This window comes from Rhamphochromis longiceps, linkage group LG23 (assembly GCF_057381845.1).
Source record: "Rhamphochromis longiceps isolate RC_006_pf linkage group LG23, R_longiceps_female_GT1.1, whole genome shotgun sequence".
Classification (NCBI taxonomy): domain Eukaryota; kingdom Metazoa; phylum Chordata; class Actinopteri; order Cichliformes; family Cichlidae; genus Rhamphochromis; species Rhamphochromis longiceps.
The window spans coordinates 13,676,158-13,693,338 of record NC_140578.1 but is presented as its reverse complement, the minus strand read 5'-3'; the positions used below and the strand labels follow the sequence as shown (position 1 = coordinate 13,693,338).

Here is a 17,181-nt window from a genome sequence, read left to right as displayed (position 1 = left end):
CTATGTCATACTTGTTTCAACCTTAATCTGCAACAAAGAAAGAGCAGACTCTGTGCTGAAATGGTTCACACGGGGCTCCAGGTTCCAGGTGCCCTTAAAGCTGCATGGGAATCTGAGGCTAAACAAAATGAACGAAAGATGGGAGGTGGAAGTTTGCAGTGCAATGACTAGTCACACAAATCACGAAGACAGAAATGAAATAAGAACATAAATTATTAAAGTCTTGATGAGAGACTGAGCTAAAATTAAACAAGTCTACTATTGAGTAGATTTAATGTCAGATAAAAATGATGATGAAATGAAGTCCTTGTGGCCTGGGTTATTTTTGATCCTACTAAAATTCTGGATATCCTCGTATGCTTCAGTCATATCCACTGTTTCATATCCAGTGCTCTCTCTCTCTCTCTCAAAATATGTATTGTGTTTAAAAGATATCAAATCAAGTACTGGTCTGCGTCTTCTTATCATGCCAGTTTGTACCACAAGATGGTGCAGTGAGTCAATGCAACCCTTATTTAACCAGGGACACCAATAAAAACAGATTCTTATTTACAATATTGGCCTGGCAAAAACCATGATTGGTAAAAACCTATATATAAGTAAACAAAGTGTACAATGTACAATTCTAACAAATGTAAAAGTCAAAATTTTCCATTAACATATATTATTCATATTATTCAGATATTCATCAACGCAGCCTGAACTCACTTGCAGCATTCGGGCTTTCATGCCGTTATGTAGACTTCACGAGAAGTTCTCTAGGTTTGTTTGGATGTTGGCTGCCTTTTGGTCTGTTCTCTGTCAGGATGATCCCCCACTGCTTCAGTAATGTTGAAGTCTGGGCTCTGGGGAGGCCAATCCATGACTGATAGTGTTCCACTGTTTGATTTTCTTTCTTTTCCTTCCTGAAAAATTAAGCTGCCATAGATCTGCTGATGATATTGCATAGTGGACCAAAATTTGCTGGCACTTCATGTGTTCATAAATCCATCAATTCTGACAAGATCTCTAACACCACTGGCTGAATGTAGTCCCAAATCTTGAGAGAGCCTTCACATGTGTTTTTACAGATGACTGCACGTCTTTTGTCCTCTCTTTGTTCACCTTTCTCAGATTTTTTCTGAGATATGTCACCATACTGTGATCAAATTTATTTATTCATACATCCCAAAGTTGAGAAAATTGTGTGCTGTAGCGGTCAAGACATTAAATACTAAACATTAAACTATTATTTTCAGTTCAATTCAATTTTATTTACACAGCACCAAATCACAACAACAGTCGCCTCAAGGCGCTTTATATCGTACAGTAGATCGTACAATAATAGATGCAGAGAAAAACCCAACAATCATATGACCCCCTATGAGCAAGCACTTTGGCGACAGTGGGAAGGAAAAACTCCCTTTTAACAGGAAGAAACCTCCAGCAGAACCAGGCTCAGGGAGGGGCAGGGCCATCTGCTGCGACCGTTTGGGATGAGAGAAGGAAAACAGGATAAAGACATGCTGTGGAAGAGAGACAGAGATTAATAAAAGATATGATTCAGTGTAGAGAGGTCTATTGACACATAGTGAGTGAGAAAGGTGACTGGAAAAGAAAAACTCAATGCATCATGGGAATCCCCCGGCAGCCTACATCTATTGCAGCATAACTAAGGGAGGATTCAGGGTCACCTGGTTCAGCCCTAACTATATGCTTTAGCAAAAAGGAAAGTTTTAAGCCTAATCTTAAAAGTAGAGATAGTGTCTGTCTCCCGAATCCAAACTGGAAGCTGGTTCCACAGAAGAGGGGCCTGAAAACTGAAGGCTCTGCCTCCCATTCTACTTTTAAATACTCTAGGAACAACAAGTAGGCCTGCAGTGCCAGAGCGAAGTGCTCTAATAGGGTGATATGGTACTACATTACATACTGATTATTTAAGACCTTGTATGTGAGGAGCAGGATTCTGAATTCAATTCTGGATTTAACAGGAAGCCAATGAAGGGAATCCAATACAGAAGAAATATGCTCTCTCTTTCTAGTCCCTGTCAGTACTCTTGCTGCAGCATTTTGGATTATTAACTGTGATGAGTAGTAAGATGTTCTGGCTTTGCGGAGGGCTTTCTTATAAAGCAACAAACTATTTCTCCAGGCAAAATGATGATCGTCTAAATTTGTGACACGCCATTTCCTCTCCAAGTTTCCTCTCTGATTCATCTGCTTTAGGCTACATGTTTGAGAATTATACCACGGAGTCAGGTACTTCTGATTTGAGGCCTTAGTTGAAACAGCTTAGGGTATAAGTGAAGTAGAATGGCTCGATAAGATAAAGCAAAATACAACACAAGGTAAAACAAAACAGTATATTAAAAACAGTATATTAAATAGAAAAACTAAAGAGATAAAATTCAGTAATAAAAATGACATAGGTAAAACATTTCATTAAAATGCAATAAAAGTAAAATGTGCAAAACATTCATATAGCCATATTGTGAAAATAAAACAATCATAAAACAAAGTAGAACAATTTACGGATAAATGAGGAAACAAAAAAAATCTGTAGTTTTTTTTCTTTTTGACATTTTAAGAACGTGTTTTCTGAAAAAGCTCCACACAGAGCTGCAGTGCTGTAAAGTGTTAGCGCGCGCACGGAGCGCGTGCCAGTGTCTTCGAACTTCGTGCTGAACCCTGAAAACATCAAAGCGGCGCCCGGCAGCACCTTCTCTACACACCGAGGCCCATGACGTCATTTTATATCACGAAGACGGTACCACGCATGCGCACAGGGGGGGGGAGAGAAAAAAAAAGCCAAAGCGTCACGGAGCGGTACAGCAGCAGTGTATGTGTGTGTGTCCTCATCACGAAGAGAGAGAGTGAACGGGAAGCAGCACCTCCGCCTTTTCCATCCAACATCTTCTCAGAACTCGAGTGGGAACGCGCTCAACTACACCTAGTCCGTACTCCCCCCCTCTTCTTCCTCCTCTTCAAAATGTCCGTGGGCAGTGACTTTGGGAATCCTTTAAGAAAATTCAAACTCGTCTTTCTCGGGGAGCAGAGTGGTAAGGACGCCTTTAATTCTCTGTAGAAGTTGATGTAGTGGCTCGGTGCACCTGCTGCTGCTGCTGCTGGGGCCGGTCGGCAAGTTCATGTTTCAGAAGGAAGCAGAGCTTGATTTAGCCTGGTGACAGGGCGACTGTGTGGAGTTTTAGGACTTAAACTGAGCACCAGGAAGGAGAAAAAAAATGTCTGAGCGGAGCGTGGGGAGGAGATTTTAATCAAATTAGCAGCCCGTGAGGCTTTGCACAATAGTCGGGAGTGTGTGAATTGTCCCTCTGGCTCTTAAGTTTAAAAGTAAAATAACTGAAGCACTAAACCTGAAACGAGCTCTTCGGATGGAGTGCCGGCTGAATGCATGCAGGGAGGCTTGTACCAGCCTCAGGTCTGATGCTGCTGGGGATGGTACAAGTTGGCAAATATTCCTGTGTGCTGAGACACACCCAGGTTGTCAGTGGCGATGAGATAACTTGTGTGGCTGCAGTCTCTGCCCTGGTATTGTTCCAGCCTGCCTGCCTGATGAGGCTGGGACCAAGTTTGTGTGTCTGTGTATGATGACCTGCTCAGTCATTATTATTTCACACTAAATAGCATATTTCCCCCCCATCCTAAACCATCAGAGTCCAAAGCTTCTCCTTGTCTGAGGTTGTTTTCCTCAGGATTACACAGCTGAGCTCCCTCAGACATGAGCTGAATGTCTGGGTTTTGTCTTCTGAGTAGGGCAGGTCGTTTTATGGTCTTGAGCAGCCCAATGAACCACATTAGTCACAGTTCAGGGCTCCAGCAGGTCATATTGATTACCCAGTACAGTGGGATCATGCATTAGCTTGAATAATGCTTCATTTACAGCAATGTGCCATGTTTATTACTGTGTCTAACTAATAGGACATTATGTAATTTAACCCTGAAGCAACCAAGCTATTTCAGCAGCTCTAAAGAAATACTTTCAGTTTCTCTATTTGTGGTTGTAATGTCTTTACTGTGTCTTTATTTGTGAAAGATAATATAACATTTTTTATACAGTCATTTTATGTAAAAATCTGTTAAAAACACAAATGTACAAACAATTACATGTACAATTACATGTATATATATTATATGTAGTCCTAATGCTAGACATGAAAATGCATTTTAAAGCTTAGGCTATTTTGCATTTTATTATTATATATTATTTGAGGCTTTAGTAACAACAAATCAAAACCTATGAGGTTAAATATATGCTTATATTTACATACACACCTTTCCATTCTATTTGTCTGCCTGAAAACGCACTCCCAACTGCTAAATAACGAAGGCCAAGAAAAACAATGCAGTGATTGCTAACGTAAGTCGTCCACTGTGCAGCACTTGTATATGTGTCCAGCAACCACTGTGAATAATGAAGACTTCTGGGAAAGGGTCAGCAAACCGGACAAAAGATGTTACCTCCTCACGGAGGAGAAACAGAGTGCGATCTCACAGCTGTCGAGTTTTATTACAATCCATCACGCAGGTACAATGAATTATGTGAAAGATTCTTTTTTGGCTCTAGCAGATGCACTTAAGTCAGGTGGATAAACATCTCATTTGTCTGCAGGGACGTTTATGATAATTTTTTTTCACCAAAATCATCAATCACAATCAACAATTGTGTTAAATAATCGTGAACTCAATATTATGATATTCAGTTAGGCTGTCATTGTGGAACTCTACTAAAGCCTTGATGGAGATACTTGTGACAATAACAGCTCATTTGACTTCTTCCTAGAAATTAAAATGATTGAAAACTGTAATTAATAAGAAAATGTATGGATATATTTTATAAATAAAAGAAACAGTGAATGAGAAAAACAAAGAGAGCCACTTTAATTCTATTCCGTTGGACCCTTTTACAGCTAACCCTTGTTTCTCTTTTCTGAACTGAGTACTTTCTGTCATATTTCAGGTCTACTTCCAGAACAAAAGCACTGGTGTTTAGGAATTAGTGGGGGTGATCTCCGCCTATACAGCATACTCATACTACCTGTGGAAAAACCCAGAACCTATTCTAATGGTTGCTAAACCAGATCTTTATTGATACATACTGAGGTGTCAAAACTCGTCATTAAGGGTACTGGTAAGGTTGACAAATATCACCTTTACCGGGGGGAAAGAGTTTAGCAACTTGAAGTTAAACTAGGTCATAGGTAAGGTGAGGTAAGGGCCAATTGCCCCCTGTTGGCCATTAGAAAACAATGCTTGGTAGGTTCTGCATCCATCTTTACATGCAGTCTATGAGGAGCCCCCTCTGTTAACAACTGACACAAGTGTTTTCATCTATGAGTCCAGCTATTCTGTAGTGCCTTGGATCTAGAATTTGTTGGTACTGTCCTACACGAGGCACCAGCGGTGTGCGCCTAATGAGAAAAATGATAATTACAAGTGATTTCAAAGCATTGTGATGCTTCAGATTTCCCTTTTTAGCTTATAAAACCAACAGCACATTCTGCTCAGTCGGCTCGCAGTGCTCTCGTCAGCAAATGAAAGTAAATTAGACGCAGTTTATATAAAATGTACAAACATACGCCTGCTAGTTAGCTTTTTCCTCTTGGGCAATTTTATGACATTAAGTGCCAAGCAACAAGCCAAAGGGGATTTATTTGGCTGGATAAACATAATATCAGGGAGTGCACTGTCTGTATTTACCCAACCACAAAGCCGTCTGATTCTTTTGACATTTCAAATTATGGTCACACTGAGAGACATAATGTCTTATCCAGTAAATTTATTCGTTTTAGACATGAATACAAATAAAATCTTTATTTTTATCTCTTTGTGTGCTGTATAAAACTTAATTTGAGGCTTGTGTAACCCATATTGATTCATAGTTCAAATAAGATTTGTATAAAAGAGGCTACTGAAGGCAAGCAAGCAAAAATGGCATTTAAGCAATCATTGCATCTCATCTCACTGTAAGTGTTTTACCTGTTTATCCATTTATCTCTCGTTTGTTTGTTAGAATTGCGGATCATTTTTCACAGTGTGCACACAAAATATTTCTAAAACGTAAGGTAACAAACGAAAGTCTGTTTCAGCCAGGAAAAATCCCTGTACATGAACATACACTAAAACTAACTAACAATAGGCCTGAATTATTGATAAAGGACATTTCTTATCCTAAGCAAAGTGGGCCACTTGGTAATTAAATTTCCTAATTGTTCAGCTTGTTGTTACAGCTTGAAGTCATTGCTCACCAACACGTGGTCTTAATAAATGCCGTTGTAGGGTGTTTACTCACTGGCGAACAGCAAGACTGCATTTATCAGCATTTTTCTGTGTTTGCTCTATTGCGGTGAAACTTATTTTATGCTACACATGCACACCAATGGATTTGCTGGGTTTTGTGTTCAGCTCCTGCGATACATAATAAAGGATTTTAGACTCAGCATTTCCTATAATAACTGCTCACTTTCAGGTGATTAAGGCGACTTCTGCAAACTTTTATTAGCAAGATAAATGTTTGTAAAACAGCCATGTGGGTTTGTCAGTAGTGCTGGATCATTAATCTGATTTTAATTTAAGTTAGATTTTGCCAATGAGTTGTTATAAAACCAAGTTAGCTTCTATATAGCCCGACCTGTGACCTGTGGTGTCTACTTTGGTGGCTTCAAGATTACATCTTTGCAAGTGAATCACTGAGCGTGGAGCTCCCACTCTGGGCAAGTTACTGCCCCAAGTGGAAGAGTTTCGGTATCTGGTGGTCGTGTCCATTAGTTAAGGGGAAAAGGTGCGTGAGATTGAAGATGGATTGGGACCAATCTGTTGTGGTAAAGAAGAGAGAGATGAGCTTAAAAGCAAAGCTGTCAATTTACCGGCCGATCTATGTTACTACTCAGAGTAAAACTTCTGCTCCTTCCCATCAAAAGGAACCAGTTGAGGTTGTTTGGGCATCTAACTGGGATACCTCATGGAGACTTCCTATGCGAGGTGTTTCAGGCATGTCTTGGAGGGGTCAGACCAGGACTTGCTGGGAAGATTATAGTTTTCAGGATCAAATCCAACTATTTCTTTTGGCTGATGTTAGCATGTCTGTTATGGCCCTTTTTTGCAGCCTAGATTAAGATTTTTGCCATAACATAGAAAGTTTGTTGTGGTCTAAAGGCACTTTAGTTGGTCTCATTCTTTGGGTTTTCTTACCCCTCAAAAAAGCTTAAGAGTGTGCCAATGAAAGGGCATAATTTTTTAAATAAAATTACTTTTAAAGAAAGACATTCTTTATGAAATGGCCAGATATAAAAGGAAAATTAATTGTTTTCTGTCAAATACAGTAACATAGACTCTTTGCTTTTAATATGTGGAGACCAGTCATGTTGACCCCCCCTCCCAAATACCCATTCTGATTCAGGAAACATCCTGATTCTGAATTCCACTGGAGACCCAGCAGGTCTGTACATATATTCTTGTGGAGTTAAGTGTGTTCCTGTTATCAGTGCGAGGGGACTTTATTTGTCAACCATCCAGACAGCAGCAGCGGCAGCCTCATCTCCGGTGGAGCTGCGTGTCTCTGACACGTCGACTATAATTGCAGCTGGTGCCCAGGCGGGCGTGAATCCCATCAGCTCAGCCGCTATCTTTTATTAATATACACAACTGGACTGAAGTATGTCACAAAAAAACACCCCTTATTGTTCTTTTTGAGTTGAGAGTCCCTGTGTACAGTGAAGGCCCCATAATGGTGGACGTGGCTGAAAAATGTCTATAAAGGGAAAGATGGCACGATGTGCTGTTTTTCATAAAAGAATCCACTAATGTCAGAGAGGTGGAGGCTCTACATTAAGTGGGTGGAAGCAGGAGGCAGAATGTGAAATGAGCTGTCAGGAAGCCATACTTCTTTAGGTGTTTTACACTCCGTGCACAAAGAAGGTTGGCTAAACATTTCCTTGACAAAGCTGAGGGCTTTAAGCAGGCCAATCAGCTGTTTCCAAGTATGCGCACCCACACTCCTGGTGGCAACCGCTTTTTACCCGTTCCAGCCTGAGTGCAATCAACCAAGTCTTTGTTAGAACACCTCAGATTACTGATCTGCATTTATTGGGCTATGAGTATTGTGCCTTAGGCGTCTTTTCACAGGAGCAATACTACATGGTACTTTGTAAAAGGCAATTGTTTGGAGCTAATCCCCTGGCTGAATGCTTCATTTCACCCCAGACAAACAGATGGGAATATATTTGGAAGACACATCCTCTTGGCCGCCATGAGCTTTTGCTCACTGAATCAAAAGGCCATCTTCTACCCTTTGCTGCACAGAGATTACCACTGTACAAACCAGCGCTGGCTTCAAAATACTCCTGAATCACCGGACTGACATGTTCCAAAGTAGGGCTCAGTTAGTTGTCTAATGCATCAATCAGTATGTCTCTAGGAAACAGCTTTCTGAGCAAATGAAACTCTGGGGTTAGGCTCACAACAGACTGCCATACACCAGCCAACAATTTCTCACTTTCAGATTCTGAAACCACAAACCGTGTATTTCTCACGTTTCAATAACATACAGCTTGTTGTGCATACTCTGCACAATGACAAGCAGAAGGTAGTGCAAAAAAGTCTGTAGCAAGAACAGGCAAGTCAAACCACTGTAATGTTTTGTTTTTTTTGTTTTTTTTTTAGCTTTATTGCCTGTGGCTCAGTTTTGGCTCCTGTTCTTGGTTTGATGGCTTCTATTTGCACCAATTTCATGGTATTTTTTAAATATTTATTATTTCTGATTTTGTGTATCTTTAACACTCAACCACTTGACCTTTATGTGAACAAATGGGGAATTTCATTAACCAATTTCTTAATTATTCTAAGCAGGAATACTTTCCTAATGCCTCTGTTGGTGTTTATCCTATCTATACTTTTTCCTTTATCCATGATATGCTATTCTAAAAGTGTTCTTATAAGAACATTTTCTTCTAAAATGTTTCTTATGTCATTCCTTTCAACATTTTTAGTAAATTTAGTAAAGAACATGAACTATATGAGCAAATGGCATTTATTTAGTACATCCTTCTCTGTTGCTTCTTTCAATAGTGCACATTTGAGTGAATTATGTGTTACAGTCTGCTGATATCATTTTAACACAAAAATATAAATCAGCTGCTGACTCTGTGGTGCTTTTTTCAACAACAGACTACATTGAAGTCATCATAGTCACGCTGTTTTTCATCCTTTTTTGTTGCCATGCTTCAATTTCAAAGTAAATCTGAATAAACATCTGGTTTGTAGATGTTTGAATATTTTAAAAACATTTGAGTGAGCGAATGTAGTGATTAGAATTGCACCAATGATGTGAAAAAACAAACAAAAAAAAAAACTTATGTTACACAACTTTTCATTGTCCTCGCCATAAAATTGGTACCATTCCTGCAAAAAACTTGAAAATCTATGGAAGCAGACAGAGACATTTATGGTAGGAAAGATTTTTACTGTATGCTATATGCCATAAATACTATAAAGGTAAAATATGCAAGAGGCTCATTCTTGCCAGGAGTATAGAGAATATAAAACATTTGAATGTAAATGGTAGCCATGCAGTAAATGGCCTCAGAGCTGATTCAAACGTTGGCAAATCCGGGTTTCATACATTTATCAGCTGATGGGAAATTCTCGCTTTGTGAATCAGAGGAGGTTGTAGATGAAATATGTGGAGAATGTGTGCTTTTAGCGTGGGTCGACTTGTTTGTTGTATTCCTGTCGTCACAAATGTTCCAGCTCCTTAAAACTTTATGTAACACCTTTGCAGACAAAAAAAAAATAAAAATCTATATTTATCCGGCTTTAGCACCGTAATTTCAAGCTGCAAAATACCCCTGCCGGTCTAGTAGTAGGAATAGTTAATAATCTATTGAATTTTCAGTGGTGGGAGTGAAGTTGACTCATGGGATTTAAAATAAATAAATAAATAAATTAAAGAAAACACCTACAGGTGATTAAAAGTAACTTCCCTGTTCAGAAATTTTCCCCTCTGAGTAGTTATAGCTCGCTCTGCTTTCTGCACTGCAGTGCTTTGAGTTTAAAATAGAGCCCCAGAAGAAAGGAAGGTGCCACTCACCTTCTTTAAATCAATATTTCAATATACTTAGAAATGACAAGCTTGCTTAGTTTTTACTGATTCTATAAACCAGTGTCAAATTTCATATTCCCATTTGACCTGTTACTGGGGCTGTACAATAAGTTGTTGAGCATCTGAAAGAAAGTAAGTTTAAAAATGTAAAATTCATAGATACCAGAGATCATCTTCTGACTTATAGATTTCTACAAACATGGAGCATTGCTATAACTTTAGAATTGAATGGAGCCAGAAAACTGAATGTGGCTCTGTTTTGGGGGGTTAGTGAAGATAAAGACAATAAAACTGAAACGATGGAGGTTACATTGTGTTCAGTCAAAAATCTTACTGAGAGTTCTAGATAAACCGAGACAAACCCACCTTCTGCAAAAACAACACCTGAGACCAGATGATCCACATTAGTTTGTTTTGAAAGATAATTTGATGCTTCACCTACAAACATGTTTAATCAGTATTGCAAAAGTCATTCCTAGACAACTTTAAATCCACTGCCATCTCCAAAGTTAGTCAAAACAAAATCTTTCATGTTGTGCAAGAGTGTGTAAGACTAGACGGCGTCAAGTGAGTGATGGGTGGAACAGAACAGGCGAGGTCTCGCTGGGTTTGATTTAACTCCTCATCATCTCCTTTGAGATTCACTAATTTGACTAAAACTGTCATTAACTAAAATAATGTAAAGGATAAATACAGCTTTAAATCTCTGGAGTCTTTAAATGTAAAGTGGAGCTGCTGTTTTGGGATTTCAGCCTGTCCCACCGCCTCCTATTCTAAAAGTGAATCATTAAAACTGAGTAGCTGGAGACTGAGCTTGTAGCGTTTTCTATGATTGAGGAACTGCAGATTGGCTGTTCAACACTGGCACTTTGTCTAGTCTTCATTCCCTGAGTAGCATCTGTGTTTGCTGTAGTATCTGCCAATCTACCTCCATCTAAAGATAGCTGTTCTTCTTTCATTTCACATCTAATTGCATCTTCCCAGAAAGTATTCTTCTCTTACGGATTGAGGGAAATGACTCCCTGATAGCTTTGATCTGCTATTGATCGGCTCAGCTGGCCATTAATAGTCTAAGTTAGTCCCTTTATCTGTGGCTTTAGGGCAACAATGCAGACTGTTATTTTTTTATATTCCAAGCAGCTGGGGCTCATTACCTGTTTTATGCTTTCATTCTGGTGATAACCATGGACGGAGGGCATATGGTTTTATGTGGTTCTTCTGTCTCACTCGTATAGTGCCTTCAGGGAATTTCTTCATATGTGGCACAAATGCTCACTCAAGAATGAACTGGCTAGATTTTCAAAAGAAGACATGTTCCCTTAGAAAAAATGTTTATGGACATGACTCAGGAATTCATACACAAATGACCAAATTTATAGGATAAAATGAGAAAGTGGTGGGACTCTGTATCCAAATATATATTCTCTCACCATATTGTCAGGGCTCTGTGTGCGGGCAGGTGGAAATGTGGATCCAAATGCAGGACTCCGAGACGAAATGTAACTGAAAACCACAGCTTTTATTGCTGGCATGAAACAAAACACAAACCAAACCATGAAACCAAGCACTCCATACTGTACAGTAATGCCACTGTTTTGCACATGTCTCAACTCTGTATATTTTTATATATTTTGTTTATTGTTGACTCTATTTAATTTGTAAAATATGTGTATACACACACACACACACACACACACGTAGAAAAACATTTAGTATACACATCCAAAACAATTTTTTTTTTTTTTGCATATACTATTATATATTTTACATATATTTATTAGTTTCAGATTTAGCCATTCGTATATTTTGCCTGTTTATGTTATTGTATTTTGCACAACTCTGTTGCTTGTGAAGCTCACACACAAGAATTTCACTCACATGTATTGTACCAATGTACCTGCACATGTGATGTGACAATAAAAGTGATTTGATTTGATTTGATTTGATTTGATTTGATTTGAACACACAGGCAGGATTTGAGGGTACGACGCGACACTGGGTTGAGGAAAACACAGGGCTAATATACACAGGATGGTAATCAGGGAATGGGTAACAGGAGGGAGACACAGCTGGGAGAAATTGGGGCTGACAAGACAGGAGGAGCAAAGCTGGACACACTGATATAAGACACAATCCTTCAAAATAAAACAGGAAACAATACACAAGGATGCAGACTAGGAAACACAGACTTAACACGGGCAGAACTAAAAATAAACCAGAATAAGATGGAACATAGAACATCATCATCAAATAGATCAAGAAGATAACCAAAAAATACAAAATCAAACCAAAACATGAAAACTCAAAATACTGGGTCAAAACTGACCCAGAACCGTGACACATATGGTACCTGGGGTAGGCTCCACCCCTCGTACAACCCTAAAATGGATAAGCAGAAAAGAATGGATGGCTGGATGGACGGATAATGAAAAAAGATAGAAAACCACTTTGACAAAGTGAAACTGAACCACATTCTTGTATTTATATTAAAAACACTGCAAGAAATTATAAAAAAAAGAAAAAACAACAACAAAATAATAGTAGTAAAGGTCAGTTTTTCTCTGACCTTTACTACAGTGAGACAGAGTTCATTTAGCCAGCACGGGACAACTTTAATGTATCGTTTTTATGTTCCACAAAAACACTTCTCTGGCCATTAGTCTACACCATGACTGAGAAGTAGAGATGGAAATTGTAATGATGTCAAGCATTTGTTTAAAAACTGAGATGTGACACTAATCTTTGGTGCCTATCTATCAAATCCCTTCATCCATGTGAACTACGCCTTGAATGACCAACACACCTTTCCAAGTTGCATGGACCTGACTGAAATTTACATTTCATTTCATGTGCTTGCCGTCTTTTCTGTGCTGAAAGTCTTCAATCTGTGACTTCCACTCTATCTGAAAGTATTTTATGTTTTTGCACTCTTCCTGGACCAACCATCGTCTGCCCATACACTTCTACACAACCCTAAGGAGAGGTGCCCCTGGTGACCATGGTAAAAAAAAAAGAAAAAAAAGGCAGGTCTCATTTTTCAGACCCACCTTTATACTGACTATGATGCAAGTGCTGTTTTTGCCGCTCAGACATTGTTCACCTTGCCTAACCAGCATTGTCTTAAGTGCTTATGTCTGCTGCAACACATTTGTAAGTGCATACCATAATGTTTCAAAAATAATTAGGGGTCTGATATTATGTTGAAAGCTGTTTTTTGTTTGCCAAACTGTAATTTTAATGTTTGTCTAAGTGTTTTCAGTTCTGCAGTGGTTGGTTTGCAGTCAGAGAATACCAAGCAGAGCAATGGTAGCTCTGTGTACAGTACTTATGCTGCACAGCTGAGCGGGTGTGTTCTCACAGGCCCATGGGAAAAGCACCGCCTCACTTATTCACTCTGCCCAGAATAAAACAAATGTGTGTGCTGCCCATGCAGTGATGTAGAGAAAGCGTCTGATTCAGTTCACCCTCTCAGTGTGTGAGGGGAAGATTTAGGATGTATCTGACGACACACTTTTACAAAGATAAAGCGGCGGGCGTGGGTGCTGCTCTTCTACAAATCTAACGTCTTACCCTGTTGTATTAGAGATCAGGTTTAACAAGGATCCAGGAACATTTGAAAGTGCCTGACATTATTCAGGCAGAGAAGCTGTTTTCAGACTGTTCTCTCTAAATTGTGTGTCTTAGAGACAGATTGAGTTCTTGCTTAATGTGAGATCTTTTGAAGGAGAAAGGCAGAGAATCCCATTTCAACTTAATCCCAGTTGCTCAAACAGAACGGCTCGGTGAATAAAATCCCCGCTGTGGAGGAAGGCTGTCATTTACCCGGCATGGGGTGTGACACTTGACTGAGTTCAGCAGGTCTCCATCGGTGTTTACCCTTTCTCCAGCTTCCCAGATGAGTCCTCATCATGGGGCTGAATGCATCCTGCTGAAGCCTTCATTTGACCTGCGCTAAAGGGATGCAAGGCGTGGTGGGGGTTTTTTCTCTTTGACTAATGGGGTTTTTAAACCTTTTTATCAATTCTAGAATAACAAATGTTTTCAAGCACTGATTAATATAGTAGATGTGACTGCAGGAATATATTGTCTCATTGAGATGCCAGTGTGAGCAACATGCAGAAGGTCCTGCAGGGATTTATAGAGTGGAGGCAAGCTGAACATTCATCACTGCAGTTTAACATAGTAGGGAGCATTAAATCTAACTCAGCGGGCAAAGAAATGAATCACTGCAAGACAATTTGCAGAGGAAGGCAATGCAGAAACCCAGCCCTAAAAAATCGTAAAAAACAAAAACAAAAAACCCAAACAGTAAAACTGACATAAATGGGTGTGGAGAGGATCAGAAAAGCAGGACACGAGGAACACAAAAACAGGTGAAAAGCAAACCTTTAATGAGTTGTTGCAAATGTCAAAAAATACAGGCAGGGAACAAACAGAAATCCAATTGTGAACACAGGGAGCCAGGGAATGAATCAGCAAAAAACACCGGGGAGATTAGACCAACAACAATGTCAAAACAGGGACCCCAAAACTTCCAAAAACATCAAATGTTACAAAAAACAGGAAGAAAGAACTCAAAGCATCATAATCATCTCCCAAAGCTTCTAGGGAGTTTGGGTCTAGTGTTTAGGTCTTGTGTTGACAAGCTGAACAGATCGCCATAATCTTCTTTTTTAACTAAGTTTTGTAATTTGTCTATAGCAGGTGTCACAACCTTTACTACCAAATAAGCCATTTTTGAGCAATTTTTGCTTAAAAAGTCTGTATGGAGCTACAAAACATATTTGAGTCTTATAATGACGGTAACACAGACTGCTGAGTAAAACTGGTTCCAGCCAGGTTACAGAAAGGTGTAAGTAATTAAAATATTTCAAGCAGTGGTTTTATGATTATTTGGTACCTATCTTTGCATATTAGTTACAGTATTACTATGTGTTGTTGCATTTATCCTTTATCTTTCTCCCTTTCCACACCCCTCTGCAGAGCTCACTTTGTCTTTGTGTTCATGGACAGGAAGCTGTCTTCAGACCTTGCTTCAAGTCTTTTCTCTCTCTCCTATTTTTTTTTTTTTTTTGCAAAGGCAATCCTTGATCTGAAACACACTGGCTTCAATGCTTGTTTTGTTTCTACTGCAGGTAAATCTGACTCGAATTTCATAGCCTGTGATTAGCCCTGAGTCAGCATTTCTTTGCTGGGCTCAGTTTCCAAATATCAAAGCTACATTTTGTTACAAACTGCTGGTTCTGAGCCAGCAAAAAAAAATCTGAAGCTTTGCTGAAAACAAACTCAAGATGTCCTACATTCTTTAACCCCTGCGTACCACTTTGACCTCATTTCACTTTTACATTTGCAATTAATTGCGATAAAAATTTGAACGGATTACTTCTAAATGATCATTAATTAAATACCAGTGTGACAAACAAGCATCACTACCCTTGATGTTCGATCTGTTTTTGGTAATTCACTGGAGAAAATGTAAGAAAGTGCATTTTTGGTTCACTTGAAAGCTTCATGAGTGGAGGAGGCTGATCAAAACAAGTGCTTTTGGTTTTTTATATTTGGATACCAGGCTCATCTTTAAGCTGTCATTCATTCCTTCTGTGTCAAAACTAGTTTTTAATATATTCAGAATCAGATCAGCTAATTTTAAAGGAGTCAGGTGGGTCTCTTCACGTTTGCTTAATTTTATATGGAATTACCCGTTTGGACATTTGCCAGAGTCAGGTAAAGGAGCTTTAAACACTAAGTGTGTTCCTGATTGTATTACTTGTCTTGGAAAACATAATGGCTGTTTTCTCTGTCCAAACCTCACGCTCCTGATGCATTACAGTGCTGCATGTAGCTGTAATAACTCATAAAGCGGCAAAATCAACATTAGTTTAAACAATCTTGATTTGCAAATAGGTTAGAAATAATTTATTCCATGTGATAAAAACAGCTGCATATTTTCATTGTCAGGACATCAAATGATGTTAAAAGATCTGCACTTTGGCCAGCATGAGCTAAATATATTTTCCGTTTTCCTCGTACTTCCATTAACAGGTGGTGATATGGACACCTGGGTAATGCAACTTTTTGTTTGTGGTGGATTTTTTTCCTTGCAATATTTTTATGGGGGCGGCACCATAGCGCCCTCTTTTGACAGTCTGCCACCGGTTTAAATCCTCACAGTCAATTTTATTCATCATAGTCCACTCTAAAATGTTTGCACAATGCAGAACATGTCACACATCTTTATGATCTTTGACTATATTTATATTCATATGAAGCCTTGTTAAGCCTTGCAACCACTTTTTAATTAATACACATTTTTCTCTTGTGACCGGTGGTTGCCAGCGAGTCACCGACCAGTTTGAAGGAACATTTTCTTACATGCGATCAGAGAAAGTGCCCACTGCTGACGATTAGAAAGAATGCAGATTTAAGGCTCTTCCTCATTGGCTTCAATCTTTATACCTTTAAGTTATGTCCATCTTTTATTACATCTGCTGTAGTTCTTATCTAACAAGTTGACCAGAAATTTGGGTGTTTCTGATTTCCCAACAACCACACGTCATGCTGATCATTTAACTGCAGATGTTACCCCCATTGAGAGGCGAGCCTTTCAGTTTAGAATGAGATTCATCCTCGATAAATAACATAAGTAGGACTTTTTAAAAATGATGTAGTGAACCAAGTTTCACTAGATATGTGTGAATGACTGGAAATGAAAGCAGCGTCCTGGTTTTCTGACAGGATACTGGGTAAAATAGTTTCATTTCTGCAGCCTCCAGCTGCTCTCTGCCTTCTGAGAATGAAATCTAATTTAATCATTAAAACGTCATGTTGGTCTCTCTGAAGCCCTCTGGCCACAAACAGCAGAAATATGACTTCTGTCTTCTTTCCCAAGGCAATCACAAACACCAAAGAGTTATATACCTCCAAGCTGGTGTCACACCTAGGTGGACATGGGATTGTGTTATTGCTGTGTATGTAGCCGTATTGTTGTTGTTGCTTTTAGTAATGCCTCATTAGGCTGCATAGGAGCTGAAATGGCTTTCTGAGTGCTTTGTGTGTGCACGGGAGACTCAGCCTTTGAGTCTGAA

The 17,181-nt window shown here is 39.1% G+C and overlaps 1 protein-coding gene across 2 annotated transcripts in view; it reads left to right on the top strand.

Annotated features, from left to right (window-relative positions):
- Positions 1 to 2,762: 2,762 nt before the first annotated feature.
- rab6ba (RAB6B, member RAS oncogene family a) overlaps positions 2,763 to 17,181 on the top strand; it is a 67,742-nt gene continuing 53,323 nt past the window's right edge. The window contains exon 1 of one of the 2 annotated variants that reach the window (XM_085397749.1): positions 2,763 to 3,038. In XM_085397749.1, the coding sequence (XP_085253875.1) occupies positions 2,969 to 3,038 (70 nt within the window). In that variant the 5' untranslated portion in view covers positions 2,763 to 2,968. The remainder of the gene's footprint in view (positions 3,039 to 17,181) is intronic. The other variant, XM_085397748.1, reaches the window with a different exon arrangement.